Source organism: Mangifera indica, chromosome 3 (assembly GCF_011075055.1).
Source record: "Mangifera indica cultivar Alphonso chromosome 3, CATAS_Mindica_2.1, whole genome shotgun sequence".
NCBI classification, from domain to species: domain Eukaryota; kingdom Viridiplantae; phylum Streptophyta; class Magnoliopsida; order Sapindales; family Anacardiaceae; genus Mangifera; species Mangifera indica.
The window spans coordinates 4,056,863-4,084,284 of NC_058139.1; the positions used below are offsets into that span (position 1 = coordinate 4,056,863).

General features: G+C 31.6%; 2 protein-coding genes across 3 annotated transcripts; both read right to left on the reverse strand.

The window, feature by feature from the left end:
• Window positions 1–3,268: 3,268 nt before the first annotated feature.
• Window positions 3,269–5,751, reverse strand: LOC123210088 (NAD-capped RNA hydrolase DXO1-like). The gene is made up of 2 exons (XM_044628284.1): window positions 5,328–5,751; window positions 3,269–4,009 (listed from the first exon to the last, which is right to left on the reverse strand). Exons 1-2 carry the CDS (start codon window positions 5,680–5,682, stop codon window positions 3,984–3,986), a joined length of 381 nt encoding a protein of 126 aa, XP_044484219.1. The 5' UTR covers window positions 5,683–5,751; the 3' UTR covers window positions 3,269–3,983.
• Window positions 5,752–22,320: 16,569 nt separating this feature from the next.
• Window positions 22,321–26,820, reverse strand: LOC123212272 (calcineurin B-like protein 1). 2 transcript variants are annotated; one of them, XM_044631362.1, is made up of 9 exons: window positions 26,645–26,820; window positions 25,910–26,080; window positions 25,196–25,278; window positions 24,268–24,327; window positions 24,065–24,173; window positions 23,913–23,965; window positions 23,285–23,365; window positions 22,660–22,772; window positions 22,321–22,568 (listed from the first exon to the last, which is right to left on the reverse strand). In XM_044631362.1, exons 2-9 carry the CDS (start codon window positions 25,983–25,985, stop codon window positions 22,505–22,507), a joined length of 639 nt encoding a protein of 212 aa, XP_044487297.1. In that variant the 5' UTR covers window positions 25,986–26,080; window positions 26,645–26,820; the 3' UTR covers window positions 22,321–22,504. The 2 variants fall into 2 exon arrangements, with proteins under 2 accessions (XP_044487297.1, XP_044487298.1); XM_044631363.1 differs by having other exon boundaries at window positions 25,910–26,095.
• Between the last annotated feature and the right edge of the window lie 602 nt (window positions 26,821–27,422).

The window sequence follows — 27,422 nt, forward strand, 5'->3', positions numbered from 1 at the left end:
TTGTTTAAAGAAAATTTCATATATGTGGATTAAATTTTAAATATTATTTATAATTTTTAAATTTATTTAATAATTTTAGATATATTATTATCAACAAAATTATGTATACATAATTTATATATATAAATAATATGTTAAAATTAACATTTAATTATATCATGATATATTATTTGTATATAAATTATATAAAAAAAAAAATTGTAGGCAGTGATATCATCTTCGTGCGCTAGCTTCCTTCATTTTTATAAAGCTTACCCCACCAAACGTGTTTAAAAAGTTTCTAAAGCCACGTTAGAAGTTGCTAAGTTTGGTAGTATTCAGCAGAAATACTTGACTAACATTACGTACTACTCAAAGCGCCATGGCAATATGTGAGTTGCTGAGTTTTCATGTTCATGTGTACTCAAGAAATTTCATAGTCTTTATATGAGTTATTTATGCAACAATCAGGAACTACAACTGTGATCCAAGATATCTCCTATCATTGATGACCTTTATGAAACTCTCTAAACCATCTCTGGCCACCATCTTGATTTGGATTCGTTTAGATTAGACAAATCCAAACGATTTAGATGATAAAGGTGTCATCTAAACAAAGCATCTTTTGGCGATGTCTTTGTTGTTTAGACAGTCTGGATTCATTTAATTTAGACAAATCCAGGTCAAGATGGTGGCCGAAAATGGGTTAAAGAGTTTTGTGGAGATTGTCGATGGCTAAAGAGGAAGGGTTTTTGGGAGGAGGAGAGGAGAACTGTCACTTTTCAAAACTATAAAACTTTAACCAGTGGTAAAATTGTTAATTTTTAAAATTATATTTTTTTAATATTATTATCAAAATAACGATTTTACCCCTAATTTTAACTGAAAATTCTAATAGAAATTAGTTTATAGGTGAGATTTTAGGTTTTTGAAAATTACACTATACCTTAGGTGAGAATAAGTCATTTGGCCTCGAAATTAAATATGAAAGGTTAAGGTTAATAAAAGGTGGTGCAATTTTTACTGTTTTTCTATTGTTGTATCCTGAGAAAGTGATGCTATACAAATTTTTTTACCATAGGGAAAAAAATGAATTTATTTTTAGAAAGGTTTTATTACAAACATCTGGACATTCAATCTAAGAATGTTGCAAAATTTTTTATTTATTTTTCCTCCATCATATTGAAGTAAAAGAATCTCTCATAAAGTCGGTATTTTTATTTTTTTTATATGTTAGTGTTTTAACTTTATTGTTTATTTTGAGATTAAGGAGCAAATAAAACTTAGAAGTTTAAAACTAAGAGCATTAATAATATACCTAAAACTTATTAAGCAAATTTACCCAAAACTTATAACTATTGTATAAAAATGAATTAACATATATGAAAATTGCTTTAAAAATAAATTAGAAATAAAACTTAGTTATAATTACATTATATTTGAGAGGTTTACGGGTATTAATTAAAATAGGTAAAAATTTTTCTGCTTATACATTTTTAGACAAACGTACAGTAGTTTTACTTTTATAATCAAATTTTTTTGTAACTCCAAAAATACCCTCCCAGCCCTGTATACGTAAGCACTGGAAGGAAGGTTTGAGTGTGTGGGTGCGTGCGGAGTGTGTGGGTACGTGCAGAGTGCGCGCAGAGTGCGTGGTGTGCGCGGTGCATACAGTGCGTGTGCAGTATGCGCACTGTACATAGTGCACAATACACAGTGCGTGTGCAGTGTGTGTACAGTGTGTATACAGTGCGCGCACAGTATGTGCACTGTGCACTGTACATATATTTTTTTTTATATGTATAATATTATATTATTATATATATTTATTATATTATAATATTATATATATATAATATTTAATAATATAAAATATATTTAAAAATTATTATTATTATTTATTTATATTATATTAAATATTATAATATTTAATATATTTATTTATTTATTATATTTATTATATTATTTAATATATATATATATATATATATATATATATATATATATATATATATATATATATATATATATATATATATATATACATATATATATATTTAAAAGAAAGGGTGTGCGCACTGCACGCATTGCGCGCGCACCCTCACACTTTGTTTATATATATTAATCAGGGTGTGCGCACTGCTCACGCACCGCACACACTGCGTGCACCGCGCGCACTCCGCACGCACTCACGCACTCAAGTTTTCTTTCCAGCGCCTACGTATACAGGGTTGGGAGGGTATTTTTGAAGTTATAAAAAAATTTACTTATAAAAATAAAACTACTATGTGTTTACCTAAAAAAATATAAGCGAAAAAATTTTTGCCTATTTTAATTATTATCATGAGGTTTACACTAGAAATTTTCTTTTTCTGAGAATAAAATCTGTTACATGTAGACTTTAGAGCTTTTTCTTGATTGTAACAAATTATGAGATGACACATGTACGCTCTTAATTACTTGCAAGTGAGAGCTTGAACAGACATGGCTCAATACCAACAACGTGTGAGTGGGACCGTCTATGAAATACCCCAGAAAATCTCTCCACAAACTCCAAAGGAGGCCAAAAAAGAGAGAAGAGGGCAAGTGTAGAAGCAGAACGTTGACGAAGGAGAAAGAGATGCGAAGTTGAAGGATGATGTTGGTGATGAACATGGAGCAATTTTCACTGTTTTTCTATTGTTGTATCGTCAGAAAGTGATACTATGCAAATTTTTTCAATATGGTTTACAAGTCGTCGGTTCGAAGTTCCGATTGTAAAAAGTTAAACTGTTACAAGTTTCAATGCAAATTTAGGAACTTAATGGAATGAATTTTCATGCTAATGTCACAAAAAATACTTAGAAAAATTCAGAAACTTTGTTTAAAAAAGGGAAATCATAAAAACAAGTAGTTTTTAGATAGAGACTGTAATTATCACACGTGTAGAAAGAAGGATATATTTTCTGAGTTGAATATGTCTTTTATTTCAGAGGTGAAGTTTAGGAAAATGTAAAGGTGCCAGCTATGGGGAAAAGCAAAATTGTTTGCATGATAGACTTTGATCAGGCACAACTCAACTCCAGCCACGTCTGAGAGAGACTGTCTATGAAATACCCCAGAAAATCTCTCAACAAATTCCAATGGAGGCCAAAAAAGAGGAGAAAAAGCCGCTAAGAAGAAGGACGATGTCGGTGATGAATTTGGAGCGACGGCAAAGCAGGTGATTCGTGAATCCATAGTTACTCAACATGATGAAAAAAGATGGGAAAGCTCAACATCCTGATGATGTTCTCATTTTCTCACAATGTGTTAACAACGTTGACTCTTTGCTTTAATAGAATTCGCAGCACAGTTTGATAGTTTTCTAGTTAATTTACATCTTTTTGGTAACAATAAAACTATGTGCTTGATATTTAAGCAACATTAGATGGCAGAGCTTGCACCACTTAACTTTCTTGTTTCTCTTCTAAAATAGAATTTTACAGATACAAGGAAAGGTTATCCTGCAATCAATAAAGTGTTATTGTGCAATCATTTGGTGAGACACAACACTTTGAGAAGGATAATTTATGCTACTGGCAGATCAACCTTGAAAATACCTGACAGATCCTCGGTGAAAGAAAAAAGGCATGAGTGCTTCAATTACCTCTTCTAAGGCTATAACTTTCCTTGATAATGTTTCTTCACTCCTAGTAAGCTTAAATTCTGAAACAAACCGTTCATCATGACGACCACTTGAAAATTTTGAGCCATAGCCATAACCCTGCCTTTGAGGATATGGTCATGGATGGGGAAGAAGGCCTGGTCCCCTATCATTTTGCCAACGACCACATCCAAACCCCCCTCTACCACCCAGATTGTTGCTCTGGCGTATAAAAAGCAATACAGAGATGTCTGCAGGCCTGCAACTCCCACTCTTTGGCTTATGGAGCCTGAGATCTCCATAGAGGTAAAGTTCAATTAGGCTGGTGGGAACACCTTCTCTTGACAACACTTTTGGACATTCTCCCATCCAAATAGGCTCAAGACAAAGTAAGCTCCTGCGGACCTGAAGGTAAGGATTCTAAATTTTAAAAACACTTCAAATAAATACATCGAAGACATCTGTTGTTATCAAAGGACTCAGCAATCGACTTCAGCTCCAAACAATTATTAATAGAGAGGGATGCAAGTGCCTCAGGCAAGTACTCATTTCTAAATGATAATGTTTTCAGTGCTTTGCAGCTGCAAATTATAAGTACTTTGAGTGTTTAAGGCAACAAACCATCTAATGATGCACATGAGAGAATTGCACCAACCAATCTCCAGGTATTCAAGAAAAGAAATACTTAAATCCTTCAGAAATTCCAGTTTATGACAGTTTTTAATCCCTAGCCTTTTTAGAGATAAAGACACGACGTTGATTCTAATAAATGAGTGAATTGCACCAACTGATCTCAAGTTACCGATGAGATTTTGAGGGGGAAAAACTCAATATATAAGGATAGAAATAAAATATTCAAATAAAAAAGTTGCACTCTAAAGAAAGACAACAATTACGTTGGACTATGAGTAGTTGAACATGATAAAAAAAGCCAAAAAAGAAAAAAAGAAATGGCAAAAAAGGAAAAATCAGAAGAAGTTAATATCAGATTAGTTTTGTTCCTCATTCAAGACAACTTCATGCAGCTAAATATAGGAATGATTGTCCTTTCAAGGTTTATGATAAAACTTCCCAGATTTCCCAATTTCTCATAATTTCAAGTGTTTTTCATGAACAAACAACCATTTCCTTGAGAGTTTATTCACTACTCTGATTTAAAACAATAACCTATGACTTTACTAAGGGAACATTGTACGAAATGAAGAAAATGCAGGTACAGTACCGTAATACAAACACCCCAAATTCTTATCAAACAAGTATCTAAATGTATTTCATCTCACTTAGAAGTCAATCCCTCAATATGTGACTTAAACACAGCTTCAGTACCGTAAACATGATTGACAGAAACACAAAAACTGAGCTATTCTTTAATTTAACTAAAAATCCTACCATGTACCTAATACAAAAACCCCGAATTTTTATAAAGAAAGCGACTCAACAACTCAAATGAAACAAATAAGAAGGATCTAGTAAAAACCACATGGGGTTGGCACAATGTCCACTACTTAACCTAAACAAAATGGAAGAATAAACAGCCGAGATTTCTGTGAAATCAACGGAGTAAATGAAGCCCAGTAATGAAATCCCATAAATATGACAATTAGTAATAAAAACTAATAAAACCCAAATGAGCATACTCCAATGTTCAATAGCTGTAAAATCAAAACGCAATTAATATAATTAAAATTTAAAAAAAAGAAAGAAAGGGGAAAGATAAAATTACTGGGTGTAGGGAAAGGACTGGTGGTAAGGGTTTTACAGTAATCTTCATTATCAGAACCAAATGGATCTTTATCATCATCTTCTTCATAGCCGCCATAAAACCCTCTATCATTATCGTTATTATCGTAATAATAATTGTTGTTGCTGTTGTTAATTTTAGAAAGGTTGTATACTTCTTCTCCACTTCTAGTGCTTCCACTGCCACTGCTGGACTGTCTCCCGTCACTGCCGTTCGATGAGGAAGAAGCTGACGATGAGGACGATCGAGATGAGGAGGCTGATGAGGATGAAGAAGCCGAAGAGTCGCCACCTCCTCCTTCTCCAAAGATACCCACGTCTTGTTCATAGAAATCCATGGGGTTAGTTTGCTTCCAAGTATGTTGGTTGTGGGTTTCGTAAGTGCACGTAAGATGAAGTCGCGGCTTTGTATGGTCCACCGGACGGTAAGTAAGTGTCGTCCGTATCTGATTCTCAGCCTTTTTATTGCGACCTCGGTTCTCAATTGTGATGGGCCAATAAAAGCCCAATAGTTGCTGAGGCGTGATATGATTTGTGTGGGCTTTCTTCTTTCATTTTTATAAAGCACAGCCCACCAAACGCAACTAAAAAAAATGTATCTAAAACCGCGTTACGTTACGTAGTATTCAGCGCGCCATGTCAATATGTGAGTTGCTGAGTTTCTCATGTTCATGTATACTCAAGAAATTTCATAGTCTTTATATGAGTTATTTATGCAACAATCAGGAACTACAACTGTGATCCAAGAAAAACTGTTCAAAATTATTCTGGTGACAAAGGTTATAAGTATTTTAAATTACTTTAAATATGCTCTGTTGATAGATACTGTCTCATCAGGTATTCCAATTACCAATTATACATTTCATCAGGCGTACATATTTTCATCTATTTGATTTACAACTAAAACAACTGGGCTGGATCAAGTCTTTTAGCCTTTTCCTTTATCTGAAACTTCCTTTTTGTTCCTTACAAATGTTAAAAGTCAATATTCTTGTAAAGTAATAGGTTTTGAATCATTTTTTGTACATTCATATGTCCTTCGGGGACTTTGGTTATCTAGGCTAGCTAATTAAGCAACTTCTATATAAACTCTAACTCTCTTTCTCCATTTAAGACAGGTAACTAATTGCGGAGACAAGCCTACGGAAGGCTAGACCAGCAATTTAATTTCTTATCATAACTTTCAACTACATGAAACAAATATATTTATAGGAAACTTGGCACTAGGAATATCAGATTCTGGGAATAAGATATGGCAAATTGTTCATAATCCCACGCAATATATACATTACTGTAAGTATCACATATAATTCAAAGCTGAAAGTTCACCCTACACAATTAACACAAGAATTTTTCCCACTGAGAAAAAAAGAAAAAACACATACACAGAACACAGAAATCTTGTCTCCTTCACTTTAGACAGAATCAGAGAACTTTCTTATCTTTTTAGGGCCAACCCAATTAAGCATCAAACATGGCCCATGATTATCATTGACATGTTATGGCAAATATAGAGAAATATATTCGGACTTAACCATTGGCTGCCGCTAACCCTAAGGGGGTGTCTCCAGACTGCGCTGATTTTGCATGCGGTGGTTTCCTTCAACGTCAACAAATTGAACTTCAGGTCGAGCAGAAGCTCCTTCAGGGTTATTCTGTCTTTGGATACAAGTGATGACAAGAGTAGGAAGGGAGCGCAGGGTGTAACAAAATAGATTCCAAAGCATTTCATGCCAGGGAGAAAAGATAATGATATTGAAATATGCAACCCAAAAGAGCTGTGGTGGAAAGAGAAATAATGCAAGTAATGACAAAGTCAAGGGACCTGAAAAATGACCCGCTTGCACAGAGATCGAACGGGCAGTGACAGGGTCTCAAAAATGGATTCAGTCCGGTTCAACTCAAATTTATTTAGTTTGAATTCAAACCAAACTAAAATAGGAAGATTTTGATTTATTTTTTAAATCATGTCAAACTTGAGTTTTGATATTCGACTTAAGTTTAATTTGAATTCATAACTCAAATATGTAATTTGGATTTATGACTCAAGTTCGATATGAATTCATGATTCGAATAGCAACTTAAATTCATGACTCGAATTTATAATTTAAATTTATAATTCATTGACAAAATGACATTATTTTATCTAAATAATGGGTGAAACGAGGTTGCTTTGTAAATTAGCTACAAACTCAAACCATGAATCCGATCTACAATTCAAGCCATCGATTCGAATAATAAATTTAAGTTGAATTGAATCAAGCTATTTTTTTCGAGCTACTTTCATGTCACCTTAAATTTTGTCTTTATAAACTCAAACCGAATTAAAATTAAACTATTTTTTATTCGAATTAAATTTGAATCAAAAGGTATTTAAACTTGATATGATTTATATTCACCCTTATAAACAATTGAGTTATCTTTTATCTATTAATAAATTTTTTAAACCACATATAAACTCTGGATTTTTTAAAAAATTTAAGGAGGGTCACATTGAAATATTTCAAAATTTGTGGATTTTTTTGAGATAACCCTCCTTGACCCTGCCTAAATCCGCCACTGACTTGGATCAATCTTTTGGGTCAGAAAACTATTGTTTTCTCCATGGCTGCTTGGCTTCTCAACACCCAATCCATCTTATATGTTTACAAAAATAACTCGCGACACGATAACATAACGATACCGTGGAATTAATATATCCATAGGCTTTCTTAGCCTGATCTTTGTTGCACCTTTGTTCGTCATTTCGAGCTCCATTTGGGCCCATGAGAATCATTTTGTTTCTCATCGTTGTTAGGCTCTTATTGATTAATGGGAATGGGGTGCTAGTCATGACATGGATATGTGTGTTAATTTGGGAATGCTCAAAATTTTATTTTCTGGATTAGTTTGTCAATATATTTTTTTTGAATTAAACCAAATTTTTGGTTTAAAAAATTATAAACAATTAACCAATGTCAATCAAACCAAATTTTTAACAATGGGTTACAATTTTTGATTAACCGACCTTGAACCTAATTTCAAATAAATATTCTATTTTAATTTTTAATTTTTTAAAAATATATTTAATATTTTATTTATTTTTTATTCAATTTTTTTAAATTTGATTCGATTTAATTAACTGGTTTTGAAATTAGATAAACTGGTAAGCAAACCAAAAATTTGATTTTTCTATATTTTTAAACTGATATCCAAACCAATTTTTCAAATAACTAATTTTTAGTTTGATTTTTAATTAAAAAATCAGTTTGATTCAGTTTGATTAACAAATAATTTTGAACACCACTAATGTTGACATCGGTACTGGAGTTTTAGAACTGTTATAATGGAACTTGGGCAACACAATGAGACGTGGTTTTAAAAATGGCCAAAAGACTATTTTCCACCCAAGTTTTAGTCTAATATCAAAAACAAACTAGCGGTAGTTCAAAAACCCAAATACCTACTCATAGACTAATTTTCGTTAAAATTTTCTATTAAAGAAAAGAGTAAAATTATCATTTTACTAGTAACGCTAAAACCCTAAAAATCTATATTACTTTCCCTTTATAGTTTGAAAAACTAATAATTTTTTTCTCATATTAAGTTTTAAAAAGTTACCATTCCGCTCTCAAGACTTTGAAAATCATTTCCAGTCAACTAATTTGGCAAATGGACGGTGGCCGGAATGACAATAGAATAGCATCTAGGTGACAAAACATCGTTCGTCGTCCAAACGAAGTATCATCTCTAGATCGACAATGCTTCTCAATGACAAAACATCATCGATCTGGATGATTTGGGGCTATAGAGCTGGAGATGATGCTTTCATCGTTAAGATAAATTGTCTGGATTCATCCGTTACAAATGATAGGATGCTCTTGGGAGGGATGACATCAGCTTTTGATTTAAAAGGGAGTCATCGGTGGCCAAAGATAGTTCCTAGAGAGCCGTTAAAAATAAACCATAGGTTTTTGAGGAAAAATTATTACTTTTTAAATTTAGAAAACTTTAAACATTGGTGAAATTATTAGTTTTTAAACTCTAAAGAAAAATATAATAAATTTTATATTTTTTTAATATTAATAATAAAATAATAATTTTATTCTTATCTTTAATAAAAAAATTTAATAATAATTAGGTTATGAATAAATGTTTAGATTTTTAAATTATTGTAAATGTGCTTTTGAGATTGAGCTTAATCTTGGGTGGGAAATAATCCTTTGGCACTTAAAAATTGAAGATTTTCCCTTGGCTTGGAGCACACAAGACAGAATCAGAAGAGGTTTATTCCGTAACGGAAAGGTGGGTCGCATTTAGTTTAGGCAAGGGCAGCTGGCTACAAGTTGGTGCGTCGGAAAGGCGCAGACTGGGGCCATGACGTAAGGGTGATAGAAAGATGAGGTGGGAGTCTGGGTGGGATTTTGACAATGGTGTCGTGTGAATAGGGGTGGATTGACCATATAAAATAGGTAGAGTTTTGAGCTTGGACTTCCTTCAAACATAATGAATATGATTGATGTAACACCTCTTAAACTTGTAAAATTACATGTGAAAAGGAGAATTACGTGAATTTGTGATTTTTTTTAAATTTTTTCTTCTTTTATTTTTTAATTAACTATGATTGGTAATCGATAAATAAAGCTTGTGATACCAACCTTGACGACTAATTCAATATAGTACCATATACTTTTTATCAGACAAGCAATTGTAAAGAGTAATAAGCTAACTGAACTTCATCAAAATCATGAACCAAACCCTCTTGGATGAATTCTGCATGGGCATAAATAGTTAAGCTCCGATTTGTCTTGATTGGTTTTTATTTAGGCCAAAGATTTATTCCCACCCAAGATTTAATCAATTCTCCAACTTTTATCTATTAAATTTAAAAAATTCAAATACCCATCAATAATCAAACTTTTGTTAAATTTTACTTTTCAATGAAAAGAGTAAAAATAATATTTAATAATTTTATTTAAAAAATAAAAATTTATTTTTTCACTTTAATTTCGAGAACCAATAGTTTTCTCCCTATATTAATTTTAAAAAGTTAATTTTTTGTTGCCACCATTTAGATTTTTTATATTTTACAGTTAACAATTATCTCTTCAAACTTCAAAACATTGTAATTACACTACCATGATATGCATTCTCTCATTCTTCCTTACAGTGTACTCCGACACTCATCAACCATACCATCAACACTCTCTTCCCTTCCTGGTGGTCCTTTGGCATAAAAACCATCCAAAAACATGGGACGAAATTGGCACAAATATGTGCAAATGAATCTGTGCGGAGACAGAGATAGGTAACCAATTGCGGAGATAAGACAATCGGAAGGCTAGATCAGTAATTTAATTTCTTATCATAACGTTCAACTGCATGAAAGATATACATACATACATACATACATACATACATACATACATACATACATACATATATATATATATATATATACATATATATATATATATATATATATATATATATATATATATGAAACTTGGCTCCAGTAATATTGGTTTCTCTTGGGATCCATTGCACATGTCTACTACTGACTACTGGAAGAGATGGCAAATTATTCATAATACCACACAATATATATACATTACCGTAAGTATAACATATAATTCAAAGCTGAAAGTTCGCCCCACTTTATGAACCGAAGAAATTTTCCTACGGAAAAGAAGAAACAGAAATTTTGTCTCCTTCACTTGAGCTAGTCAGAGAACTTTCTTATCTTTTCCGAGGCGACCCAATTAAGCATCAAACATGGCCCATAATTATTATTGAGATATTAGGGTAAATTTAGAAAATATATTTGGACTCAGTTGTTGGCTGCTGCCGCTAAACCACCAAAAGGTGTCTCCAAACTGCGTTGATTTTGCATGCTGTGGTTTCCTTCAACGTCAGCAAATTGAACTTCAGATCGAGCAGAATCTCCTTCAGGGTTATTCTGTTTTTGGATACAAGTGATGAAAAGAGTAGGAAGGGAGCGCAGGGTGTAGCAAAACCAGAAAAAAATGCATTTAAATAGATTCCACAGCGTTTCATGCCAGGGAGAAAAGATAATGATATTGAAATATGCAACCCAAAAGAGCTGTGGTGGAAAGAGAAATGATGCAAGTAATGACAAAGTCAAGGGACCTGAAAAATGCCCCGCTTGCACAGAGATCGGACGGACAGTGACAGGGAGTTTGATGGAAGTTAAAAGGAATAGAAATAGCAAGAAAATAGTAAGAATCAAGAAGGTGAATTCCAAAATGGGGTATCGAATTTGATCCATATTGAAGCCAATATTAACTAGAAACAAGACGTTGCCGCTTTGGGATGTCAGCAACAGGAGGGTGAGATTTATTATGGGTGGGACGACATACCTCAAGTCTATGAAGAATGGCATATTCTCAACCGATACAGATGTTTCCTGCTGAATTTTAATATGCAGGAGAGTTGGTAGAGTGATTTATATAGTGTTGGTAGAGTAACGGATTTACAAACTTAACGGAAAGTTCCGTTAACTACATATAAACTTTTGCACAAGATAATCAGAAGTACATTCAGCCCTCTCCTCTCTCTCTCAATAGAAACCTTTATTTAAAATTGATTTATTAAAATTGGTGAAGATTCTTGTTACGTTAATAAACTTGATTTTTGAAAAGTATTACACAATGACGCAAGAAGCCAAAATAAAAAAATCAAAGACAACAGTAATCGCTCTAAGTAAATAATCATGACGCAAGTGTTATGTGTGCTGACAAAAGAGCCCTCTTTTTGATTAAACTATTCCCACTTAAGATTTGGGGCATCCTCAAAGTGATTTTCCTTCATTTTTTTTAAATTTAAATATTTATTCGTTATTTAAATTCAATTACAATTTATGATTAGTTAAAAAAATAAATTTATTATTTAGCTAAATATATTTAAAAAAACTAAATATTTATCATATTTTTCATCTTAATTTAAAAAATTAATAATTTTTTATCTAAAATTTGAAAAATTATATTTTTCTTCCGTATTTTTTCTTTTTTTCCGACAACCATCTTTAATCCAATCAACAATCGATCTTCTCACTGTCTTCTTCTTTTGTTGATCTTTGAGTGTTGACAACTATTTTTTTTAAACGAAGGTGAATCATCTCCTTTTGATAAAAATGATTGTTGACGCCTGAAGATTAATGGGAGAAAAAGATGGTGGGAAAGCTAAAACGGACATGGTTGTGGGAGAAAAAGAGAGAAAAAAAAAATCCTAGGGACAGAAAAATAACTTTTTAAACTTTGGATAAAGATAATTATTAATTTTTTAAACTAAGGTGGAAATGTGATAAAATTTTAATTTTTTAATATTTTGGCTAAATGATATTTTTACCCTTTAACTAATAATAAATTTTAATAAAAGGTGGATGATGGATATGTATTTAAGTTTTTAAAAGTAATCAGAGATCACTTTAAAAATGCACCAAATCTTGGGTGGGGATAAGTCTTTTAACATAAAATAAATAAGCCAAGAAACTTTTACTTTAAAAAAAAAAAATTAGAGCCAATTAAAAGCAACTGCTGATCTAGTTGAGGATTGCGAAGGGAAATTACGGGGCAATTTAGCCAAAATTGAGTTCTGTGACAAAAACCTTGATTTGGTGCGATAATCAAAGTGCAGGTGCACTAGCATTAAATCTTGGATTTCATAGTCAAACAAAACATAGAACAATGGATGTTTACTATGTTGGTGAGCAAATTGCAGCAAAAAATTTCCCTTTGCAGTATGTCATTGCAACTGAATTTCAAATAGCTGATATAATTACAAAACCATTTGCTGCTGTCAATATATGACAATTTACTTTTAGCACCAAGTTGAATGTGGTGAGTTCATGTGCTGAAAGCTTTACATTTGTTTGTTGGTTACTGATTGTAGCGTCTGAAAGGTGGTTGTGAATGACAAAGATTGTGTTTCATGCGTGAGAAAGTTCTTCAGTTATTTTAATGAGTTGCTGTACTTTTTGATTGTGATTTTAACAATTCCTTATTCCCACCCAAAGTTCATTATATTATATTAGTACCCATTAATTATTAAAAACTCAAATATTTATTCATAGATCATTAAAATTACTAGAATTAGTTTTTTTTAAATAATTAATTAGAGAATTTCATAAGGATGGTGACAAAGGTTTTAACGCAAGATTTTTCTTTAGAAGTTCTAATACTCCATAAGTTTTACTAACCTCTCTTTTTAATAGAAGTAATTAATATTATCTATTTTAGGAGAAGCTCAGAATCAACGTTTCTATCGGAAGATGAATCTTTGTCACACTTCTCAGCGATGGCCCTTTGTTTGGGTGTCTTTGTTGGGCACTTTGATTCTTTAAGTGTCTCTCGATTGTCAAATTTTCTCTGGCTGTTTCGATTCGTTTGGCATAGTTAGCTATTGACTGGAGAAGACGATGGATGGGAAGATCGGCTATTCACCAGTGAAATTATCATCGAAGAAGAAAAACAAAACCCTTAAGAGAAAGTAGTTATTTTTCAAATTTTAGGGATGAGAAATTGTTATATTTTTGAAATGAAAGAAAAATATAAAAAAATTAATTTTTAAAAATATTTTTGATAAATAATATTTTTATTTTTAACTTAATCATAAATTTTAATAAAATGGTTGGTTTTTGAGTTTTTACAGGCAAGACTTTGAGATTTCACAACCTTAAGTGAGAGTAAGTATTTTGGCCTTTTCTTCAATGTAATAAGTTAAAATATGGGATGGTACGTGTACACTTTTAATTGTTTGCACGTGAGAGTTTGAATAGGTAGGGCTCAACGCAAGCCACGTATGGGTGAGAGTATCTAAGAATACCCCCAAAAATTCTCTCTACAAACTCCCCGGGAGGCCAACAAAGAGAGAAGAGAGCAAGTACAAAAGCAGAACGTCGAGGAAGGAGAAAGAGACACAAAGAAGGACGATGTTGGTGATGAATTTGGAGCGACGGCAAAGCAGGTGATTCGTGAATCCATAATTACTCAACATGATAATGACAAAGATGAGAAAGCTCAACATCCTGATGATGTTCTCGTTTTCTCACGATGTGTTAACAACGTAGACTCTTTACTTGAATAGAATTTACAGCACAGTTTGTGTGTTTTCTAGCTAATATTCATCTTTTTGGTAACAAAAACGAAAGGGGAAAGATAAAATTACCAGGTATAGGGAAAGGCCTAATGGCAAGGTTTTTACAGTAATCTTCATTATCAGAACCAAATAGATCTTTATCGTCATCTTCTTCGTAGCCGCCATAAAACCCTCCATGGCTCTATCATTATCGTTATTATAGTAATAATAATTGTTGTTGTTGTTAGTAATTTTAGTGAGGTTGTCTGCTTCTTCTCCATTTTCTTCTCCGCTACTAGCGCTTCCACTGCCACTGCTGGACTGTCTCCCGTCACTGCCGTTGGACGAGGAAGAGTCGCCACCTCCTCCTTCTTCAAAGATATCCGCGTCTTGTTCAGAGAAATCCATGGCGTTAGTTTGCTTCCAAGTATGTTAGTTCTGGGTTTTGTAAGCGTATGTAAAATGAAGTCGTGGCTTTCGATGATGCCCCGGACGGTGAGCAAGCGACTGAGCGTCGTGCGTATCTGATTCTCAGCCTTTTTGTTGCGACCTGGGTTCGATAAAAGCCCAACAATTTCAGATCCAAGGACAAGATAAAAAGTGGTTTTATTTAAGTCTCAATTAAAATATTTTTTAAGTAAATATATTTAATTTTTATCAGATTTAATATTAGAAGGAAGCATTTTTATCAGATTCTGCGTGAGATTTACGCTACTTCTTCTTCACCTGGAGATGGAACTGATTCTGGGATCTCTTCATTGTGTTATGGTTGTTGCAGCAGATGGAAATTAATACTTGGAATCCCGTTGAAGAAGTGCACAAACACAGTCCCCAGCTTTCCACAACATTTTCCCGCAAATATTTTTTTAATCCGTTAATGATAAATCATACCTTTTTACCCAAAATAATAACGTGGAGAAAGTGCTTTGAAGCAAGACTGGCAGCCGAAATTGCATCTTTCTGCTTAGCCGCAACTTTGTAACAATATAATAAATTTATAAGCTGCCTTAAAACTTCAAATTAGGTAGGGGACCAGTTGCACATGCCTAATTAATAGCATATTGTAAGCAACATAATATATCTCCAATTTTGTGCAGAAGTCATCATGTCATCAATATATAAGGAGCTTGATTAATTCAAAACGCCATAAAGATATGGTACTTGTTGTATCACATGTTAATGTATTTATATTGTTTATAATTCTTTTCCTCTGTAATTTATATTTATAATTAATTTGTTTGATAGAAGACTTGTTCTTAAACATGTAAAATATATAAGCAATGCTACACAACGTAGATATACAATCACACAATGTGATTGAATATTATTTTATCTTTAATTTAAAATCATTTAATCACATAATGACATATCATTTATATATTTAAATTGTATATAAAAATATATATATGTATAGTTCTATTAAAGACATATATGCAAACAAACTGATAAGAAAATCTAGAATATTATGTGAATTAATGATATTTTTGAAGTCTTTTCCCTTTTATTCATTTTTAAATTGACTATGATTGTTAATTGATAAGGTATCTAAAAAATTATTAAATCATCTTTGTTTCAGAACATTCATTTTAAATTTCCCACAAATTAAACTAATAAAAAAAAAATTGCACCATACGACAGAAATATTCAAAGACATCATTGCTGCACGAATTTTTTGTTTTTAGTACCGAACTCAGCAGACTTTAACGAGTCCGAGTGCACTTTCTTCCTTCATTTGCATACCTTTTTCCTTGAATGAATCCCACCAAATGTGTTTTATTCAAAACCCCATTAGAAAAAGTGCAAGTTTTTATAGTTTCAAGCAGAAATAGTTGACAACAAATTCAATATAGTACCATATACTTTTATAAGAAAAGGAATTATTTACCCATGTGGGACATGACAGATAAGTACTTGCGGAGACGAGACGTAGGGAAGGCTAGGTCAGCCTGAAATTGCATCTTTCTGCTTGGCCAACACTTTTTCACAATATAATCTACTTATAAGCTGCCTTAAAACTTCAAATTATGTTAATTGCATATTGTAAGCAACATAATATGTCTCCAGTTTTGTGCAAAAGTCATGTCATCAATAAACAAGGGAGTTTGATTTATCCAAAACACCATAAAGACAAGGCACTAGTTATATCACAAGTAAACGTATTATTTATATTGCCTATAATTGTTTAATTTCCTTTGTAATTTATATTTATAATTAATATGATCGAAATAGAACAGTCAGTAGTTCTTAAACATGAAAAAAATATATGCGAATGTATTGATTAAAAAAAAAAAAAGAATATTATGTGAATTTGAGATATTTTTGCAAATTTTTCCATTTTAAAATTGATTATGATTAGTAATTCATAAGGTATCTAAAAAATAGTTAAATCATCTTTGTTTCATAACATTAAACTTAAATTTCCCACAAATTAAACTAATAAATGAGGAAAAAAAAAGTTTTTTGTACTGTGTGACAGAAATATTTCAAGACATCGACGCTACAGGAATTTTTAGCTATATAATTGTTGAGGTGTGATAGGAATATGTGTGCGCTTCCTTCATTTATACGAACCCACCCCACAAAACCTTTCTTCCTTCGTTTGAATGAACGCCACTAAACGTGTCTATCAAAAACAGCATCAGAAATTTGTAGTCTTAATCTTGTTATTCACACTTGGCTAATATTACTATTCAATGCCATAACAATGTGAGTTGCTGAGTTTTAATCTTCATGTATATTCAAGAAATTTCACAATCAGTTCCTACGACTGTGAATGAATTGAAAAAAGTACCCATGAAAATACATTGGTAAACTTTCCTTTTTGTTTTTAGGGTGAGTACGTAGCATATTGGTAAACATTGTTTACAACTAAAAGAACAGAGTTGGATCCAGTCTTTTGGCCTTTTCCTTTTTCTGAAACTTCTTTTTGTTAATCTTGCCAAGTAATAGGTTTTTGAGTCGTATCTTTGAACATTCATATCCTTCGAGAACTTTGGTTATCTGGGCTAATTAAGCAACTTATATAAACCTCCGACTAGTTTCTCCAATTAAGAAAGGTAACTAATTGCGGGGACAAGACATACGGAAGGATAGATCAGCAATTTAATTTCTTTTCATAAGTTTCAACTGCATGAAAGATATATAAATACACACACACAACAGAATCCAATATATAGATAGATGGATAGATATTAGATTCTGTTGAGATCCATTGAGCACGTCTATACGGGAAAATATGGCAAATAATTCATAATCCCACGCAATTTACACATTACTGTAAGTAGTACATATAATTTAAAGCTGAAAGTTCACCCTACACTTAATGAACCCAAGAAATTTTTCTACGGAAAGAAAGAAACAGAAATTTTGTCTCCTTCACTTGAGCTAGAAAGAGAACTTTCTTATCTTTCCTGAGGCGACCCAATTAAGCATCAAACATGGTTACTTAGAAATTGAAATCCAAGCAACATGCCCATGATTATTGTTGGGATATTATAGCATACATAGAGAAATATGTATGGACTCAATTATTGGCTGCCGCTGCAGTGGGTGTCTCCAAACTGCGTTGATTTTGTATGTGATGGTTTCCTTCAACGTCAACAAGTTGAACTTCAGTTCGAGCAAATTCTCCTCCAGGGTTATTCTGTTTTTGGATACAAGTGATGAAAAGAGGAGGAAGGGAGCGTAGGGTGCAACAAAACCAGAAAAAAATGCATTTGAATAGATTCCACAGAGTTTCATGCCAGGGAGAAAAGATAATGATGTTCAAATATGCAACCCAAAAAAGCTGTGGTGGAAAGAGAAATGATGCAAGTAATGACAAAGCCAAGGGACCCGAAAAGTGTCCCGCTTGCACAGAGATCGGATAGGCAGTGACAGGGAGTTTGATGGGTGTTAAAAGGAATAGAAATAGCAAGAAAATAGCAAGAATGAAGAAGGTGAGTTCCAAAATGGGGTATTGAATTTGATCCATATTGGAATCAATATCAGGTAGAAACACGATGTTGCCGCGTCGGGATGTCAGCAACAGAAGGGTGAGATTTATAATGGGTGGGACGACATACCTCAAATCTATGAACAATTGCATATTCTCTACTGATATTAGTTGCTCCCAGCTGAATTTTAATTTGCAGGAGGGGGGTTGGTAGAGTGATTTATATAGCCAATAGAAAACTTTATTTAAAATTGATTTATTAAAATTGGTGAAGTACGCCAGAGGCCAGAAGAAACAAACGATGGACGAAGGCCAACGATCTACGTAAGTAATCATGACGCAAGTTTTTTGTACGTCGACATTGATGATTTCTCACCGTCAATGGCTCGAAATTATATACATAAATAAAATATATATATTATATTATATTATTTATTTATTTTTAATATTTAAAAATTTGAATTTATTTAATATTAAATCTATTTATAATATTTTAAAATAATAAAATAAAAATAAAATTATAAACACATACAATTATTATTTATAAATTTAGACAGTTTTCAAAAAAAAGTTAATGAGAGTAAATGAAATTGAGAATATAACAAAAGAATTGAAATTGATAAATTTATAAATAAAATTTGAATTAAAAAATTTTGAATTAATTTATGTAGAAAAAATTTAAAAAAAAAATTGTCACAAGCACAAGCAGCAGAACCCTTCATTTCTACCTTTTTTTTTAATTTGTTCATAGTACAAGGTCGGATCGGCTCATAGGTCTAATATTAAAGTTCATACCCCGATCCAAAAAATCCATAGGTCAGCTCGGCCTGACACCTGACATGGTATAGTATTGAGTTGAGTCTTTTCAGACTGAGCCTCTATTTAGTCTGACACAATTAGCATGTCCAAACGATTTTTTACCCTTAGTGTTACGTTTATAATTTTTATGTGTCTAATGGGTGGGACGACATTCAAAAGTTTTATGTACATAATTTTTATATATAAATATAATATATTATTATATAATTAAATAGTTAAAAATTAAAAATAAAATAATATTTAATTATATAATAATATATCATTATTTATACACATAATTATTTTTTTATTAAACTATAAATAAAACCAATCAAAGTAGTTAAGACTTATGAGTTAACATATTAAAATAACTTATTCCACCCAAGGTTTATTGTATATTCTTAAAGTGACTTCCAGTAACTTTTAAAAGCTTAAATATGTATTCGTCATCCAACTTTTATTAAAATTTATTGTTAGTTAATAGAGATAAAAACATCATTTAACCATAAATATTTAAAAAACTAAAATTTTATTGTACATCATTTTTTAGATTAAAAAACTAATAAATTTTCATTATTTAAAGTTTGAAAAATTATATTTTTCCCCTAGTGTTTTCTTTCTTCTCCAGCAAGCATCTCTGTTTCGACCAATAACCAATCTTTCTACTATCTTTTTCTCCTACTTATCTTCAGGCGTTAACAACTATTTTTGTCGAACAAAAACGAATCATCTTCATCTGTCCAAAGATTGACATCTCCCAAATAAGTCTAATATTGATCTTTGAAGAGGCAAAGACGATGAATCGTCTTCATCTCTTTGTTGAATGAAAACAATTCATCTCATTCAACAAAAATGGTTACTAATGCTCAAAGATCAATCGAAGAAGAAAATGATGGAAAGACCAAAAAGAACATGATCACAGGATTGATAACAAAGGTAACCATTTCACCGATTTGTTTATCTCCATTATATAAAAAAGGTTCATATTCTGAGTTTTCTCTATTTCTCTTTTAATCTCAAAAAATTTTCGTTTTTAAGTTCTTAAATCAAGGTTAATAAATAGGTGATGTTTTTCTTATTATTTCTATGTTATCCTATTTTAGAAAACAAATGTTTAAATTCCTGTGCATACAAGTGAAAGAGACAAATCTGTTTTTAAAAAATGGTATGTTATGTTATATAATTAATTAAGCAAATATGGAAAATAAAGAAATTAAAGGAAGAATTGAGAAGAAAGGAGAAGATAGCAAAGGAGAAGAGAGCAAGGCTATGAAACTTTGATTTCTGGATGAAGAAAAGAGAAGAGAAAATACATGCATAAATTGAGAGAGAGAGGAGGTATTTATACACAAATTTTTCACCAACTCCTCTTGACAAATTCGGCTTGCTCATATGAAAGGCATTTAATGTCTTCCTTCAATTTTTCAATTCCATCGTCATGAAGCCACCCCTCCCATAAATGCTTCTCATGGCATTATTTTGACTTAATGAGGTGGAAAACCTTCTAGATGCATAACATGTTACACATATTTTGACATCCAAGCTAAAAATCTTCTAAAATTATTTTTCTATTTTTTGTCCGTCTTATTTAAATGAAGAATCTCTTGTTTACAATCACAAAATCTGTATTGCCATTTTTTTAATATGTTAATATTTTAACTCTATTATATATTTTAAGGTAAGTAATATTATGTATACTTATTTTAAATATATAAATAAATATATATATTTATAGTGTCATTATATAATTAAATATTATTTTATTTTTAATTCAAAAATATTTAATCATGATATATATTAAATATATATTTATTTATATACTTAAAATTGATATATATAGTTATATTATTATAAGATTAAGTAACAAATAAATCTTAAAATTTTGAAACTAAGAACATTAGAGATATACCTAAAGCTTATTAAACAAATTTAAAAATTATTAATAATATTTAAAAGTTAATTAACAAATATGAAACTCGCTTTAAACAATAAATTAGAAATAAAACTTGGTTATAAAATAATTACATCATATTATTTGAGAAGTTTACGTTAAAAAATTATATTCTTATTCTGAAAATAAAATCAATTACACGTGGACTTTCCATCCTTTCCTTTTTTGTGATATGTTATAAAATGAGATGAAGCGTGTACACTCAGAGTTGTTTGCGTGTGTGGGTGAGACAGTCTATGAAATACCCCAGGAAATATCTCAACAAACTCCAATGGAGGCCAACTAAGAGAGAAGAGAGCAAGTGAAGAAGCAGATCGTTGAGGAAGGAAAAAGAGATGCGAAGAAGAAGGATGATGTTGGTGATGAATTTGTAGCGACGGCAAAGCAGGTGATTCGTGAATCCATAATTACTCAACATGATGATGACAAAGATTAGAAAGCTCAACATCCTGATGATGTTCTCGTTTTCTCACGATGTGTTAACAACGTCGACTCGTCACTTGAATAGAATTTGCAGTACAGTTTGTTTTGTTTAATTTCTAGTTGATCAACATCTCTTTGGTATGTTATGTAAAAGATTAAATAATGAGCGTTTATCTTTCCAGGAATATCTGAATTAATTTTTTTCTTTTGTAAGAGTAAATAGCCGTTTAAGTCTTTTCTGTAGCTTGGTGTTCATCCTGATACTAGACGAAATTGCGACTTATTAAAGTAATACAACGGTAAAAACCACCTCATTAAAAATGCAGATACCGAAACCCGTCTTCAAATCTCAATTACTTGCAGTGAAATGATTTAAAGTTGATGATTTCATGAAAATAATTTCTAAATGTTACTTGTGATAAAAGCCACTACATGGAGTCATTCTGTCCAAAAACACTTTAATTTCTTCCTAAAAGCATTTTCAGAACCACATCAATTCCTTTACAAACATTGCATTTCAGCAAAGAAAACACTGAATTTCTGTGACAACTTTCAGACTTCAAGGGTGACGGTCTTCCTAGTTAGGGCTCCTTGAGCTGTTTTCCGATGAAAATCAAATGTTCCTAATCCAAATTTCAGTGTTAACCTATTCGCACAAGTGTACTCAATGAATATTATCCATAGAGTAACAGACATGTATATTTTATACAACATTCTTTGAATCACTCTGTATTCATATTTAATGCAGAAAAAATAAATATAATAATCAGATCAATCTAAACCTACACCGTAATATTTGGGAATTAACTACACAAATTATATATTGCTTCCATCAGAAAGCTTAACATTCAGCTGAGTATTTCAATAAAGCTTGTACTCAGTCATACATCAAACCACAGTTCCCTTCTGCTGCAGTTAATTTTCAAAAATCAAAAAGGGGAAGATAACACACTAAATTTCTAAGCTGATCCTGTTTCAGTTATGTAGCAATGTCGTCAACTTCTGAATTAAAAACAAAACTTGGAAAAGTAGTTGTAATATCCCTGCATTTACATTTAACAAAGGTGATATCAGTAGGAAGCAACTGAGATTAGGAAAGCAAAAGATTAGACACAAGCTAAATGATTACTTTACCTTAAATACGGGAGGGTCATGATCTTTAACAATGACGGGTTTTTAGAAACGAAATTTTGCCATTCAGATTTATCTATCCTGCCATCTTGGTCCACATCAGCTTCCATAAATGTCTATCAATAGGATTTCATAAGTGTTAAATTGGGGCATCACCAAAAAAAGCAAGGAATCAAAAAATAAAATGACTGGTAAAGAATTATTGCCATGACAACACATGTTAATTTGCCCCTGATCAAAACTAAATCAAACTCATCGTACCCCAGCAAATCCCACACAAAACTCCAGACAGATAATCTTTATTTACACACTGCATCCACAAATTTAAATCAATTTTTTTAACAGAATCTAATGATTGGGAAAAAGCCTGTAATTTTCATCTGATCAATTTTTTTAATCACTCCCATTACAATCTAAAGATGCTAGAAAGATCAAGAACTAATGATAGAACACTCCAACTTCAGTGTGGGGGTAGGTTTGAGAAGATATTTGGTTCATAGGTTTTTTGAAGAAGCTAATGATGCAGCTAGGTTATGAGAAAAAATACAATTCAAGTACCACTGAGGTTAGCCCAAAAAAAAAAAAGAAACAAGGAAAGGTGAGTTAAGATCCAATGTCATTAGCTTACCTTATCAAGTATGAGCTCAATGGTTTCATCAGCCAATTTCATTTCAGATTCACTCAGAAGGGCAATCAACATTTGCTTGACCTGCCAAAAATTACATACAATGAAGTTGCCTGCAAAGATGATTAAATAAAGCACAACTGAGTCAACCAAGACATCTAGAATACAAACAGCAACTTTTTATTTCTTCACAACTTATCGAGACAAAATTTAAGCTGAAAAGTACAAGGAAAGGCTTATTTAGCTAAGGGCTAATACACATTTTGATGTGACACAGAAAAATTTTCCTGGAAATAACAATGCTACATTTGTAGAAGACCATCCATTTATGGTATGAGGGGAAGACTCATATTCCTGTTTACAGTTTCCACTTTAATTGCTTTAACTCAAGGAAAATAATACCAATACCCTGGATATGAGCTACAATTTCTAGTAGCTAGGTAGAGAGGCAGAAATTTTCATCCACCATGGATTGAACACACTCACAAGGATAGCTCCCTTGGGCACAGAAATAGTAGTAATTATCTAATTCTCAAGTCAGGTAAAATGACTCTTGACCAAAAAAGCATAAAATGTGTCCCGAAGACATCTGATTTGACAGAGCACATGAAAAGAATAGCCTCCAACATACCTCTTGGCGCTCAATAAATCCAGTATTATCAAGATCATAAAGCTTGAATGCAACTGCAGAAAGATTACAGATATTACATTTTGTCACAAAATACAATGGAAAATGATGGATGAACACAAGACAAGTCAAAAGACAACATCCAGTCAACTTACAATTGATCTTGTCTTCTTGAGAAGCATTTGGATGAAAAACATTGAGGGATCTAACAAAGTCACCAAAATCAATGACTCCCTTCCCCTTGACATCAAACAAATCAAAGATCTGCACACAAATTTAATGCATGTCAAAATCTCAGAAGTAATAAAACAAATTTGGTTACATGAATGATGCTTATAGTGCAGATTTACACAGATACCCTGTTGGCGAAGAGATTCTCTTTCTTTTGGTTCTTGAAGAGAGCCAATTGAAATTCTTCCTGCATATACACACACAAAAAAAAAAGTATCAAATGCGAAAGATCTAAAATTCTGAAAATGATACATCATTTGGCCTCAATTTAAGCTTTAATTATTTTCATCACAAAATCAAACAAGACATCAAGAAACCATAAACAAAAGAGAGCAGGAAAAGAGAAGTGAGATGAGAGAACAAGAGAAGCTTTTGGAAAGATGGAGTTGATATAGCATGACATGGATTGGGAATGTACATTACATAAGTAACTGGGAGGTGAAAGTATAATAGCAAAATGGATATGGTGGGTTAAGAGCCATATGGTAAAAGGCAGTTTATTTACTTATTTATTAGTATTATTTGTGGAAGACTGATGTAAAGGTTGGTTGTAGATTAACTAGAAGATGATACAACCTATTCAAAGTCGATCACTAAAGACTTAACAAGAACTGCATTCTAACAAGTCTTCTTTACCCCTTAATGATTCAGCAGAATTGATGAAATATTCAAGGCAAAGACGACCTACATATTCAAGATCTTATGTATATCCACCGTGATGCTATGATTTCCTTATGTATATCCATTCTACTTTCATGCTTCTAGCATTCTTCATTATCCGAATAATTCAAGGCAAAAATGACCTACATATTCAAGATCTTACCCATCATGCAAACTTTTATTTTTTTTAATTGCTATGGGTTCTAGGGGGTGTTGTGGGAATACGATTATTCTGAATTTCCATCTACAAAAGATAGATGGCTAACCAGCAAAAATATAGCACTGACATACTGGACAATCATATTGTTATATATGATGCATGCATGTTTACATGTAAACATATAAATTGTGAGATGAAAGAAGTCCTTTGCCACTAGTACTGAAACACAACATACCTTGCTTATCAACCCATCATCAACTACCGAACTGCTTATCGTCTTGAATAGTTCGAAAAGTGCTTCAACTTCACTGACAGTAACTGGGAATCAGAAAAGGAAGCGGATTAAGATAACTTGACTCAACATAAACTAGAGCACAAGAGCAAATGGGCACTCATAGAAGAATAATCTAACTTCAAAAAGTTCTAAACCAGGGACTACATCCAGACCCTACAACCTTAATAGCCAATTAATATAATATCCGTAGCAGATGATACCAAGGGATTTGAATCCTTAATCTCAAATCCAAGAGGTTAACAGAAACTATTTGAAATAACCATCTTCAGAAAAAGTTATTTTCTTCCATTCCATGTATTAGATCAACCTAAAAACAAATCACCCTATCTTCATCCCAACTCAAATAAATAATCAATATAAAAGCAATCCTGGGTACAGGTAACATAGTCACACTCATCTTCAGAATTATTATTTTCCTTCAATAATCAATCAATAGATGGAGAAAACAAAAAACGCTTAAATCAAAACTCAATATATAAATCACAAAACGAAACATGATCCACAACTTCCAGGATGTAAACAGATCAGGATTATGATGATAATATTTCAGTTTTTGTTTTCATAACTAGTACCACTCGAAGAAGCATTGATTCATTAACAGCTACCGAAAACAAAACATCATCTCAATATAAAATTGAGCAAGCAAAAACTTACAAGCAGTTTGTGAGGCGAGAACTACAGGGTCTTCATGTCCAGGGGGCTGTCTAACAATAGATTGAAAACAGCCCATTTTTCCAGCAAGCGATAACCAATAGAACAAGAAAGAAGCCAAACACACCACGCTTCTTCAACAGCAAATCATCGTTTCCAAAACTATATTCATCTCTACACACCCAGATTCTGAACATTAGTATGCAAATAAATAAGTCCCAATCCACATAAAAATTAAAAAAAAAAAAAGTGCATGAAGCTAGTTTATGGAAACGACCATCAGTCAGAATCGAAATATACCAGAACAGTTGACTAAATTGGAAAATATAGTTTATGGAAATTCATGAAGCTAGAAACGGCAACAAATAACTTTGTTTACTTATTGATTCTATCACTCTAGTTTCCTTATCAAGATGCCTTAACAATAAAGAAATTAACCTTGTAAAGAATAAAAAATTATATCCACATTTTCCTTTAGTTTTTCTTCCGGTTTCTCAGAAAACATAAGGGAAGAAAAAGAAAAGAACGAAAACTGGGAAAAATTAAACGCTATAAAAAATTAACCAATAACAAAATCAACATGCGTAAACCACGAAATCCCTAAAACTACACATTGTATTTCCTAAAATTTTACCAAGAAATATCAGGAAAATAGTAGATGGTAAAACTTATAAAAATAAAAAATAAATCTAGTTTAGAATATAACAAATTAATTAAATTTAAAAATAAAAAACTTACTGATCAGTACATTCGCCGGGAAATGTCCCCTCCCGACGTGATTATGATTTATGAATTAATTTTGAAGAAGAGACAGAGAAATAGAAAAATAGGGGAGAAATGGTGGGCTTTGCGAAATGGCCGATTGAACGGCTGAGATCATGAACGGTGGTGTTTAGCAAAGTTTTTTGCGAGTGTGAGTACATATATATATATATATATATGCACGTACGTAGGAATCCTTACGTGGGGTATCAGAATATTCTTGTTCAATTTGGAAAGTAAAGAATAAAGAATACGTGCATTTGCGATGACTACCTGCTCCTGCCGACGAATGTTATTATCATTATTATTAAAATTATGTTAGCAAAGGTTAGTTTAAAATTATTTAATTATATAATAATATATAAATATATTTATTTTAAATATATAAATAGATATATATTTAATATATATTATAATATAATTAGATAATTTTAAATTAAGATAATATAATATTTAATTATATAATAATATATAATAATATATATTTTATGTATTCAAAATAAGTGTGAAAATGTCATTTTAGAATAAGAAGGACAAAAATTTATTACAACAAAATAAATATAACATCTTATTCTAAATTATTAAATAATATTATATATAAATAAATTTATTATATAATTAAAAAGTTTTATAAAATATAAATAATTATATTATTTAATAATATATTAATATATCAATTCGAATGAATAAATTAATATAATTCCTTTTGAATATAGTTCTATTCAAAATTGTTAGGCAATGGATTTTGTTTGTG